Source organism: Anguilla anguilla, chromosome 8, assembly GCF_013347855.1.
Source record: "Anguilla anguilla isolate fAngAng1 chromosome 8, fAngAng1.pri, whole genome shotgun sequence".
Taxonomy (NCBI): Eukaryota; Metazoa; Chordata; class Actinopteri; order Anguilliformes; family Anguillidae; genus Anguilla; species Anguilla anguilla.
In genome coordinates, this window is record NC_049208.1 from 237,143 (window position 1) to 249,520 (window position 12,378).

At 44.5% G+C, this 12,378-nt stretch overlaps 1 protein-coding gene across 2 annotated transcripts in view; it reads right to left on the minus strand.

Annotated features, from left to right (window-relative positions):
• LOC118233794 (integrin beta-1-like) overlaps nucleotides 1-10,995 on the minus strand; it is a 32,765-nt gene extending 21,770 nt beyond the window's left edge. The window contains exon 1 of one of the 2 annotated variants that reach the window (XM_035429747.1): nucleotides 10,948-10,995. In XM_035429747.1, coding sequence (XP_035285638.1) covers nucleotides 10,948-10,974 — 27 coding nt within the window. In that variant the 5' untranslated portion in view covers nucleotides 10,975-10,995. Of the gene's footprint in view, nucleotides 1-6,924; nucleotides 7,349-10,947 lie in introns of those variants that run through there. The other variant, XM_035429749.1, reaches the window with a different exon arrangement.
• Between the last annotated feature and the right edge of the window lie 1,383 nt (nucleotides 10,996-12,378).

Here is a 12,378-nt window from a genome sequence, read left to right on the forward strand (position 1 = left end):
GAGAGAGAGAGAGAAAATAGAGAGGTGAGAGAGGGAGGGAGGGAGAGAGAGAAGTGAGTGAGGGAGAGAGAGAGCAGAGGGAGAGAGTGAGAGAGAGGTGAGGGAGAGGTGAAAGAGAGAGAGAGGTGAGGGAGAGAGAGAGAGGACAAAGACTGAGCCGGCCTAGTTGATCATTAACCTGGCCTAGTTTACACCACAGCCAGTGCTGTTCAGCGAGCAGAAGCAGGGAGGGGTGGTGCACTAAACCAAAGGGTCCACAGGGTCCATTTCCTGTCAGGAAGGGAAACGTCTACCACGGAATAATGACTAACCGCGCGAAAGAAAAAACAAAACGAAACTCACGTTTCGTCACATTTCTGCTCACAAAAGGCACTTCCTCCCGTTTTTCAGCACGTCGTTTAGTTATTTAGTTTTTCTTTGGGGGGGGGTGGGGGGGTTAGGGTTAGGGTTACAGCCACAGGACAGGATGAGCCAGTGTTAAACAGTTGGCACAGAAATCCTGACCGAAAACAGACGGATCATAAGGCCTGTCTGTGATTAAGGCCTACCTTCTGAGCCTGACATCCAAAACACAGAAGTGCAGAATTAAGAGAGAGTAATCCATTTGAACCTTTGAAGATGACTGCCAAAATGAAATTACATTTTCCACAAATCACAGCATCGTATGTAATGCCCATCCACTAACTGCTGATTCCAGGATAACATATTCCAACTAAAAAAAACTTATCAAATACCCCACAGTATGACGAGAGAGAACCGGGCATCCAGCAAGGGTGGCAACCACAATGCCAACCTTCATCTAATGTGTGCCACAGATCAGTGCCCTTTTACCCACTGCAGACCGTCAGTGCCCGTTTACCCCCTGCAGACTGTCAGTGCCCGTTTACCCCCTGCAGACCGTCAGTGCCCGTTTACCCCCTGCAGTCCGTCTGTGCCCTTTACCCCCTGCAGACGGTCAGTGCCCCTTTACCCACTGCAGTCCGTCTGTGCCCTTTACCCCCTGCAGACGGTCAGTGCCCGTTTACCCACTGCAGACCGTCAGGCTGGGCCGGGGGCAACCCAGGATGCAGATGAAAGCACAACACTCCACACCTGTTCCCATTCAGCCTTGTCCCCTGTTCTGGCGGGGTGGGGGTGACTGAAAGCGCCCAGCTGTGTGTACCATGCTAAAACACTGGGGAGGGGGGTTTGAGGGGGGGTATGCATGCATGTAGACGGAACACCACAGCCTGACTGAAGAGCACATTAACTGAACCAGGAGTAATTTGTAGAAAGAAGTGCCCTCCCCTGACTAAAACACCTACAGTCTCCCTGCAGAAGCTGCAGGGGGGGGGAGGTGAGGGCAGCTTTACACAGCTACTCAAACAGCCCTGTGCGAGGGGGGGGGGGGGGGGTATTAGGGCCGACCGAGCGGAGAAACCCAAGTCTTACTCTCAGAGCTTCTGCCCTCATAAGAGCAGGGAAAATATAAACTATGCATATCAACCACAACACTCCATCCTGGCTCTCCTTATGCATTAATACCCTCTGCTGTTGTTTTGGGGGGGGGGGGGGGGGGGGGGAACATGTATAATGTCTGCTTTCATTTACTGATATATTACGAATGGGGGGGGTGTAAAATCATACACCAGGCTGATAGAAATGGAACATTTGTGGGAGAGTCACTGGGGGAGTGCATCATCGTTCCCATGATTGGTTAGACGGTTTCCATCGTGGGGGGGTTAAGTTTCGGGGGTCTGTGGTTGGTTTGGGGGACAGGGTTTTTAGGTGGGGGGGGTCTGTGACTGGATGGGAGGTATTAGATGGGGGGTCTGTGGTAAGGTGGGCTTTCAGACTGCCCCATAAATCACATGAGTAACAACTCCCCCCCCCCCCCCCCCCCCCGCACCAATCTTAGCTCTGAGGTCACGTCAATGCAGCTGGCGTGATTCACGGCCCCCACACTCTCTTCAATTAGCCCCCGCCCAGCAGGCTTGGCCCTTCCATTTCAGTAATTACACCCAGTTGGGGGGGGGGTGCCTTTCAGTCTTTGAGCGTATGAGGGATAGGGATCCCAGGACAGGAAGAGAGGACAGAGACTCTCACTAAATTAAAGCTGATCGTTACCACGCCCCTACATCACCCACCTCCTGCAAATACGCCGTTAGGAAATCAGCTGAGGCGGCCGATACCGACCCTCCACAACAGCAGCCTGGAGAACATGCATCTGGCAGGAGGGATCTGAACCCACTCTGCAAAAAACCGCTCTGGCAGGAGGGATCTGAACCCACTCTGCAAAAAACCGCTCTGGCAGGAGGGATCTGAACCCACTCTGCAAAAAACCGCTCTGGCAGGAGGGATCTGAACCCACTCTGCAAAAAACCGTTCTGGCAGGAGGGATCTGAACCCACTCTGCAAAAAACCGCTCTGGCAGGAGGGATCTAAACCCACTCTGCAAAAAACCGCTCTGGCAGGAGGGATCTGAACCCACTCTGCAAAAAACCGCTCTGGCAGGAGGGATCTGAACCCACTCTGCAAAAAACCCCTCTGGCAGGAGGGATCTGAACCCACTCTGCAAAAAACCCTCCTAAGCAGCTGGCTCCCTGCACAGAGTTATAGAATAATTCTATAATTCCTGAGCATTAACAAGCATTAGAAAGGCGTTCAAAAAAAGCTGGAGAGGTTTAGCTGCTCATGTGAAAGTTCCTGGGTGTGTGTGTGCATGTGTGTCAGTGTGTGTGTGTGTGTGTGCGCGTGTGTGTGAGAAACAAAGGTGTTAGGCCACAGATAGGGGAGAAAACAGTACTTGGCTCAGACACACCCTCAGAATAAAATGCGTGAAAATGTTCTCTAACTGTAAATGCTCGTCCCTGGGGTGGTACCCTATAGATTCATACATTTAATCCCCTAGCCAGCAATACATAATTCATTTCTCACTTATGAGAAACTCACGGTAATCATGCAGCACCTCACAGCAACCTGCTTTCCTATTGGCTGATTGACACCTTAGATTTGAGCCATGCTGGGGAGAGAGAACGCCAGACTCAGGCCCTGCAGCAGCGGCTGATGAATGAAACTGAGAGGCAGACCGCACATGCAGAACATGGCCGCCCAGAGAAACCCCAACCGCAGTGAAGCAGCTTTCCTTCCCCCGAAAGCGCACACAGTCCAGCCCAGTTCAGACCTCATCATTCGGGCTCCATTTGACAGGCTTTGTAGTATTTACCCCGAATAATGCATAGACAAGTGGCCTGAACTATTACAGCTGCCAATTTATGAGTCAGAAATTTTACCCAGAATTCCATTCAGACGTATCTCACTTCGAGGCACTGTAAATGACTCATGAGGACAGAACAGTGCCGCACCCCTGAGCAATCAAACTGTTCCTCAAACCGTACCTCACTTCCCCTGTTCAGTGTGCTTGTCTTTAACCCTGAGACAGAGAGCCTGCCTGAACACCATGACAACAGACCTCAGAGCATCATTAACCCTGAGACAGAGAGCCTGCCTGAACACCATGACAACAGACCTCAGAGCATCATTAACCCTGAGACAGAGAGCACGCCTGAACACCATGACAACAGACCTCAGAGCATCATTAACCCTGAGACAGAGAGCCTGCCTGAACACCATGACAACAGACCTCAGAGCATCATTAACCCTGAGACAGAGAGCCTGCCTGAACACCATGACAACAGACCTCAGAGCATCATTAACCCTGAGACAGAGAGCACGCCTGAACACCATGACAACAGACCTCAGAGCATCATTAACCCTGAGACAGAGAGCCTGCCTGAACACCATGACAACAGACCTCAGAGCATCATTAATGGACTGGTAAATGGACTGCATTTATATAGCGCTTTTATCCAAAGCGCTTTACAATTGATGCCTCTCATTCGCCAGAGCAGTTAGGGGTTAGGTGTCTTGCTCAAGGACACTTCGACACGCCCAGGGCGGGGTTTGAACCGGCAATCCTCCGACTGCCAGACAATCGGTCTTACCTCCTGAGCTATGTCGCCCCATATTATATTATATGTCGCCCCATCATTAACCCTGAGACAGAGAGCACGCCTGAACACCATGACAACAGAAAAGAGAAACAAATTAATATCCTGGAACTGGGGCATCACTAAATCATTCTTAAAAATGAAAAACACAAAGGCAGTCACGGCAAAAGAATCAATCAATTAATCCTTACTAATCCTGAAAGGAAATTAAGTCTGCAGCCAAGCTACAGATCACCACACAAATACATAAAAAAATAAATATTAAATATTAAAGATTGAGCCTAAATACAGTTCAAAAAATACAAATAAATCTGAAACACAGTCGTACATCTCTAAAAAATTCCTCTCCAGTTGAGGTGAACCGCAGTACGGGACTAACAGATAAAACAGATTTAATTTAGTGTGAGCAGAAGGTGGCTCAGCCAACCACCCACCACCCCCCACCCCCCCACCCCCCCCCCCCCCCCCCCCCCCCCCCCGCCACGGAATGAAAAGTATGGCCTGGGACTGGCCACTCTGCTCACAGGAAGTGATTCAGCTTACTCCAGTGATATCACACACTTACCTCCACAGGTGATGGCCACACCTCCAACACAAACGGATGCTAACACATTGACACACACTCACACAAGCAGACAAATATCAGGTATACACACTCTCTTTCTCACACTGCAATAGCTGAAAACACCTGGATTGCTGTGTTAATGTTACTCGCTGTGTATTTATTTGAAAACCATCGTAAACTCAGTGTTTACCGTTGGCTTGGGAAGAACCACTGTAACCGTGCCTTTAAGCTTTAAATGGTTGCCCCACAGTCTCAGTCAAACCAGAAGTGCACAGTATTGCCACATAAGCACACCGTATATCTTCTGCGTCTAACCTACACAAGTTCACTTAATCTGACCATAGTACAGCTCATACACCACGCCCTTCTAAAGTAAACTCTAATGCAGAAAGTTTACAAACATCTCCAAGTGCTGTCAAACAAGGCTAATTGGTGTTCAGAGCAAATTAAACTCAAACTGAAGTTGGATGCCCATTACATTGTATTTGAGAACGCTTCCTATGGTACATTCAAATCCTTCAAAAGCAAACAAGCAAAAAAAAAATAGAGAATGATGCTCATTCAATTGTACAATTACCAAGGTACTGTGCATCTTTGTAAATAAAAATAACGAGGGCAGGATACAACTCGTCGTCCATTTCGCTAAGGCAAATAGAGCCTGAGGATGTGGAATTACCTGCAGAGGGGGTCATAGCCCGCGGCTACATAAACACGCCATACCGCCGTTTAGGGTCACAACCATCCCTGGGCCACACGATTCAAGTTTTTATTTTTACTTTTTTTTTTTTTTAGCACTTTGGGGAAACAACATCAAGCTTGTTTAGTGCCACCAAAACCCAAGGGTCAGCTTTGCATGCAATGCTGTTGCGGAAATAATTAGTCCAAACCAACATGTTTTAAAGTAATGTAATGTTTCAGCTCTTGGATTTCAGTTTAAAGCAGTGTCTCTACCGCGAGTTTTCCCAAAGTACCCAGGACAGTTCGTCAGCAACATTTAAAACGTTTCCAGATGTATCACGCCAATACAGCCAGACATCACTGCAATGTGAATGACGTCATAGTGGACACAGCTGACATCTCCAACTTCACAAGTCCACGATGTTCCCCCATTGTGAGAAAGCGTGGCCACAACCTAAACCAAAAGGCTACAGAGCTTAACCAAAATTACTGGTCAGTGTGGCTGAACATCCATTGTTCGCTACACCTCTTACGAATCACTCTCTTTGAAAGCATCTTATTTGCTAACTTGTCATTCCGCATAACCAAGGCCCGTTCTCGGTAGTGTCTCTTAAAACTTCAGCACGGTTGCCACAGCCCTTTTGTTCAGGCTGGAGATTGCCTCAATAGAATTGCTCGTTTGCATTGTTTTAGAACCTTAAATAAATGTAACCGTTGATAAAACGTTTATTTTTCTCTCTCCTAAAGTAACAGTTAAAAAACCTAACGGTTTTGTTATTCGCGATTATTGAATTTCGTCCGACGGGACAACCGCTTCTGGCGACACGTTGGCTTCAGATCTCATTTCAACAGGCAACCCTGTCTTGCTGGCTTCACTGTACCGTTTCCATCGCCGCTACAGAGGCACTCCCTTATAGCCTATAAAAGACTTGTAAACGTTAGTCTACTTAACACAGAATATTGTCAACCCCACCTATTGTTCGACCACAGCAAGACATATTTTACAGATGTGTTAGGCTTTAAGTTTACCGATATGAGGGGGAGGAAATCGCAGTCCTGCCGAACAGAGCCTGTAACTTATTCCCCAGATAAAACAATGGCGTGAGAATCGCCAATGCAGCAGCTACCCTATGAACTACAAATCTCAGTCTGACGGAAAGGTAACAATATCGGTATCGAGAATCCACAAACAGTAGATTCGGCGCTACAAAAGGTCACTTTTACCTACAGAGCAAAAAAGGCTTCGCGTTCGAAACAGAACAAACAGAAAATAAAGGGACCGCTAGTTTTGTTCCCACAGCCCCGGGGCAGTAGATATTTTGGGCCTTGACGATAGGGGCCGGGGTCTAACCATTGGTCCCTTGTCAGAGTTTCTAATATGTACAGAAACTTCAAAATCAAAGTTTTATTTCACAAAAAAATGAAAAGTATGGGGTAAACTCAACTTTAACGTTCACACCATGCATCAGCCATCCACACCCAGCCACATGCAGATCGCATTCCACACTACGGACAGGAAGATAGCACGAGCTGGCCGGGCAGATGAATGGCATGAAAAGCCAAACAATAAAACTGTAATAAAGCAAACTGGCTAAAAACGCAATAATCCGACCGATCAGGAGAATCTGCATTACACACGTCAGTCAATGGAAAAACACAAACAATATTGAATTATATTTTACAATCACTCACCTTAAAACTAGATCACCAAACAAACAGTCCGTTGTTTTCACTTTCAAAGCAACATAGGTGGCACCAAATCCTACGAGGAGTTTACTGCTTCAAAACAAACTACAGAGTGCTGTTCTTTAAAATGGAAACACCGGTAACCAACCACTGCTCGCTATAACCACTTCTTAATAGACCAATGTTAGGCTACCTATTATTTGGAGGGAAAGGTCCGATTTTTGTACTTAACGTTATAGTATTTGTCCTTTCCTCTCCAATATGACGGGCATTTCCATATAGTAATGAAACTAACGTAAGTCTTTAGAAGAGAACTCCAGATATGACTAAATCCTCAGAGTGTCCCCCAGGCGGTGCGCATACCCTTTTCTTAAATCAAGAAGGACAGACGGGAGGAGCATAGACTACACAACTACAGCCATCCTCCCCTTATCTGACCCGCCCCCACAGGAAATACCGAAAGGTTGATGCGAGAACGGATGGGCTCATAGGACATCACAGCACGCATGCGTCCGCTTCGACCAATCAACCGCTGTAGTTAACTTTTCAGATAAGAAAACGGGACGAAAGCGGAGATTTAACTAAATTGCCAATTTAGCTATCAACATTGTGCTTTTAGATAAAACTTCCAGGATACTTTGCAGAACAGAAGAGAAACTACCAGGATTGAATGTGGAATACGTTTTAAAGTTTCCCCATTCATTATTTACACTTATCTTGCTGACATTCCCGCAGTGCATTATTTTTATGTAAAAGTCTGAAATCAATACACACTATCTAATGTTACAGGGACTTTTTGATTCATGCATAGCAAATAACTTTTGATTTGATTCATGCATAGCAAATAAAGTTTGCAATTATAAGATACATGATTAGCCTGCTGAGCTAAAGAGCAGGCTTCTCAGCCAGAGAACCGTATCTGGGATGACATCACAGTACATTAGAAACAAAACAAGGTTTATTGCAGCTTAGATAAAACCAATGTAGCATATAAAACACATGCAGTAATTATAGCTCCTCCCTGGACAGAACGTGTGTCCCTGATTGGTTGAAACAAACGCAACGTTGGCCTACACCTAAACCTCTGACTTAACCTCCCTAGAATTAGACATACCAGAAGTTGCCAATTTAGAATTTTTCGTTGCCATGGGACCATTAACTGATGAATCCCCTATTGACTTTCTTTCAGCTCTAGCCCCCTAGATTCCAGATGAAATGTTTAAGTGGACAGGACAGATATTAAAGGCCTGAATAATCTGCTCCCATAATGTTCCCACTCTGCGATTAAGTTTGGGAGCAGAGATTTATATTTGCACCAAACAACCTTTTACCTCAACATGCAAGATTTAGAGAGAAAACAACTTACGGAATGCAGAAACTGCAGAAAATAAATAAATAAATACTGGTTGCCTGGTTTGAACACCCTCAGCTGTTTATCTGTCACCAGGACTGGGGTTATAACACAGAAAACTGTCCAAGGCTGAAGCCCGGGATTAAAGCCTGTGGAACAACAGAGAGCAGAGGTGGAAAGAAAACCTGTCAAACATCCGGACATTTCTCAAGCACTCAGAGCGCTGTGTAAACAGCATAATCTCATATTCAAGGACATTGTACTCAAAGTATGAAGCACAGAAATTATGGCTGACGGATAAGTTCAAAAAGACTTTTAACAGGTTTGCTAGTCTTTAGTTTTGTATTTCTTGCATGTTTTTTTCTAATAATGATGAAGTCTTTCTTGTCTGTTGTCCATGTTCAATCTGTGTTTGACTTGTGTGTCAGTGTGTGGTATGTATGGAGTCTTGGAAGGCTATCCCATGGTGCCCAGCTCTGTTACTGATGCGCACCAGTTCCTGTTTATGTCTCTGATTCAAAGAGCTGAGCTGGCTGATCTCATACATCCCTTTTAGATTAATATTAAAATCATTTTAATTATGCCACAGTCAAACATTTACATATCAAATATACTGTAAATGGAGTGTCTGGCAAAAATGTATCAAATAGTAATTCAAGTATATTTTGGATTCATGCTCATAAAAACATCAGCAGTCTTTTTTTTTTTTTTAAAGTACAGATGAGACTAAAAGTTTCAGATAATTTAGCTCATTAGTATCATGAGCTGTGGGTAGCAAAATCTATTGTTGTTTAAAAAGTATTGGAAAGAAATAAATACTTTTATAGTTTTCTTTACATTTCCTGTTCTGAGCAGTGAATGAAGTGTATTCAAGCTGATAGAAGCTCACATTATGCTAATAATGAATTTACTTGTGAACATTCTAAAATGTACACAAATAGCACTGCACATTCTCATACTGTATCATATATAATTATATGTAAAATACATTTTGTGTGTTACAGTTATAATGCGTAATAAAGCCATGCTCTTGGCCCTCAGTGCTGACGCTGTTCCACAGGCTGGCACTATCTCTGTGTGTCTGCACAGCTTCCGGCCACACACACTGATATGGTCCAGTGTGACTCATACTGATCTCGCAAAGTTACATGAGCAAATAACATACCAGAAAAACAACAAATCCACGATTCAAAACTTCAATCTCCTTTTAAATTTCCATAAACTTGAACTTTACTGCTCAGCCATAAAATTGGATCATTATCACATTTGCATTTTCATCACAATATTTTCTTGACCACCAATATATTACTCATGAATTATTATTTTTTAAGAAAGTCTATTTTTATCTGTGAGCAAAACAGCCCACTTCTGACAAGGTTGGAAAAATCCCAACGACTTCCATTCAGAAGAGAAGAGCACCTTGTCTGCATGATGTTGTATTCTCACAGACAGGCATGCCAGGAAGTCACACACACATAAAGTCTGCCACTCTTGGCACCACACAAACACACACACACACATGAAGTCTGCCACTCTTGGCACCACACACACACACACACACACACACACACACAAAATAGCACGTGCAAATGAGCAGTTTGTTCCACAAGAGAAGTCATTCTGAGAGAAAATTAGCGGACGTTCCCACGTAGTGAGGTTGTGTAGCCTAATTAAAGGGGCCACCGCGGACCGCGCTAATACGGTTGCTGTGGTTTACCAGCTGAACCACCCAGCTATGTGCTGTTCCAGCCACAAAATTCCCCCCACCGGGGTGTAGCAAGAACTGGCTGCACTTGGTAATAATGAGAAAGCAGCCTCGCCGGAAGTCTCGCCTTTCAAAATATACGCACTAAATTTGGTGCGTTACTTCGGGGCAGAAGCAGAAGTTTGATTTCGCATCCTCCATTAACTGGTTTCGTATTCTGTATCAGACGACAAATGTTTCGGCTGTTCATTTGAAAAGTACTCTCTTCCTTTGCCATTCGGAAGGTCCCTTTGAAATTCAGTAATCTCTCAATTACAGTTTAGCTAAAGCAGCTCCCTTAACCTAAGTATCGACAGCGTTTACATTCATAATTTGATTTCCACGCACCAAACATACAACCTTTAATATCCGAGTGTACCAATTAAGCGTCTTTAAATGTGTTAATGGGTCTTAATGACAAGCCATTTTAAACGGCAGCCTTACGGCCTAGACACCAAGATCATACTGTTACTTTAAAACTCATAGAACACAATTAACTGGGGGATTTTAAGCGGCACAGCACACAGAACTTAATTTTTTTATGCAATAGCGCCACCCCCGTTCAACAGGAGCAAGAAGCATTCATCATTGAAACCAAAAACACGATATTTAACGTAGGAATGCTGCGGTGTTCACCAACATAATGGGAAATTTATACTGCTCCACAAATATCTGAGGTTATTGCTTATATGACGGTTTCTTCAGTCATCGAATCACATTTATGTAACATCTTAATATTATATCAAATTTTACCAGTGTTCACTAGACAAGTAGGTTGGTGGTTTCAAGATATATTTTATCCCTATTTTGGATAAAAGGTGGACCTATTTACATTTTCACGTGACTATACTGTCAACACACCTTACCATTGTTCATATAAGCAGAGCTATTTTGGACTTTGAAAGTAATTTCGTGTTAAACCGCAATTTCTTACCTCTGTCGAGTTTTTTTCTGCATCCATTGTACTTCCTGTGTATGTGCGCCATCTAGTGGACAGAAGGGTGAACAGACTGACAGTCCTATCGCAGCCGTAAGAGCTGATGTGTGAACGCGGCTTCAGACAGGTTGGACGCAGACCTGGCCCATTCACAGTAGCCTTAGCGCATTTTCAGGTTGTGCTGCTGTTGAGACACGTCTGCTTTAACAGCTCGAGCCATCCAGGCTCATCGCTCGGGCTTTGTTTGCCAGTTTGTCTCCCCTCGTTTTCACATGTGGCTCTTCAGTCCTTCGCCAGGCCTTGATTGCCTCTTCATCAAGTCTCTTCTCAAACAATTATCCCATTAGCAAATCACCTCAAACTAAGTTGATAAAGTAATTGCCACTAATTAAGCACAGACAATGATTGACAGCAATGTTTATTTAAATGGACGGCATTTATATAGCGCTTTTATCCAAAGCGCTTTACAATTGATGCCTCGCCAGAGCAGTTAGGGGTTAGGTATCTTGCTCAAGGACACTTCAACATGCCCAGGTCGGGGTTTGAACCGGCAACCCTCCGACTGCCAGACAATCGGTCTTACCTCCTGAGCTATGTCGCCCCTATTTACTACTGTGGACATACTGCAGTATTTTTTAATGTTGTAATAATAATAATAATAATAATAATAATATTTGCATATTATTTTCAGAGTCTGTTGATTTCTCGTTCCTTCCATAAGATCAGCGACTGATTCAGACCCAGAAGACCAGGTGACCTGAGTTTACTGTGTAACCACCAGCTTTAACTGATCCATCGCTGTGCTACTCAAGTGAGTAACAATGAAAGCCAGCAGACCCTGCGGCTCCAGGACCAGGAGTGAGGACCACTGGGTCAGACATGCTTTTAGTAGCGTTTAAACTTCCATCCATGTTCTCTTTCCTTCCTGGCTCTCCCCATATTAGAGCAACTAACTGTTTATAAATGCTTCTTAACAGTGCAGCTAAGAGCGCCTATGGGGACCCCTGGAGGACAACTATTGAAATACAAGTTCAATCCTTGCAGGTGAGATGGTGGAGACAAACAAGTAACCCAACCCATAAGCCAACTGCACTCACCTGAATGGACAGATATTGTACTGCACTGTACTAATAGCAACTCTGGTGCTAAACCCCACCTGCGGCAGTTCTGGCCAATCAGAGGGCAGCTTCCAGCATGGTTCCTCTTCAGGTCAATCTATGCAGACAGAAGCACAAAGTACAAATGGCAAGGATAAAAACAAAACATTTTAAAAAGCCAGTTCTTTATAAAACATTTATTTAATCTGATTCTTTGGAATGTAGTAGTCATGGATCAGACAAGAGCAGGTACAGGGAAATGAGGCTGACAGTATGTCAGAAATACAAACATTTTAAAACATTTTTAAGGCCTTGCTGTTTTTTTAAACCT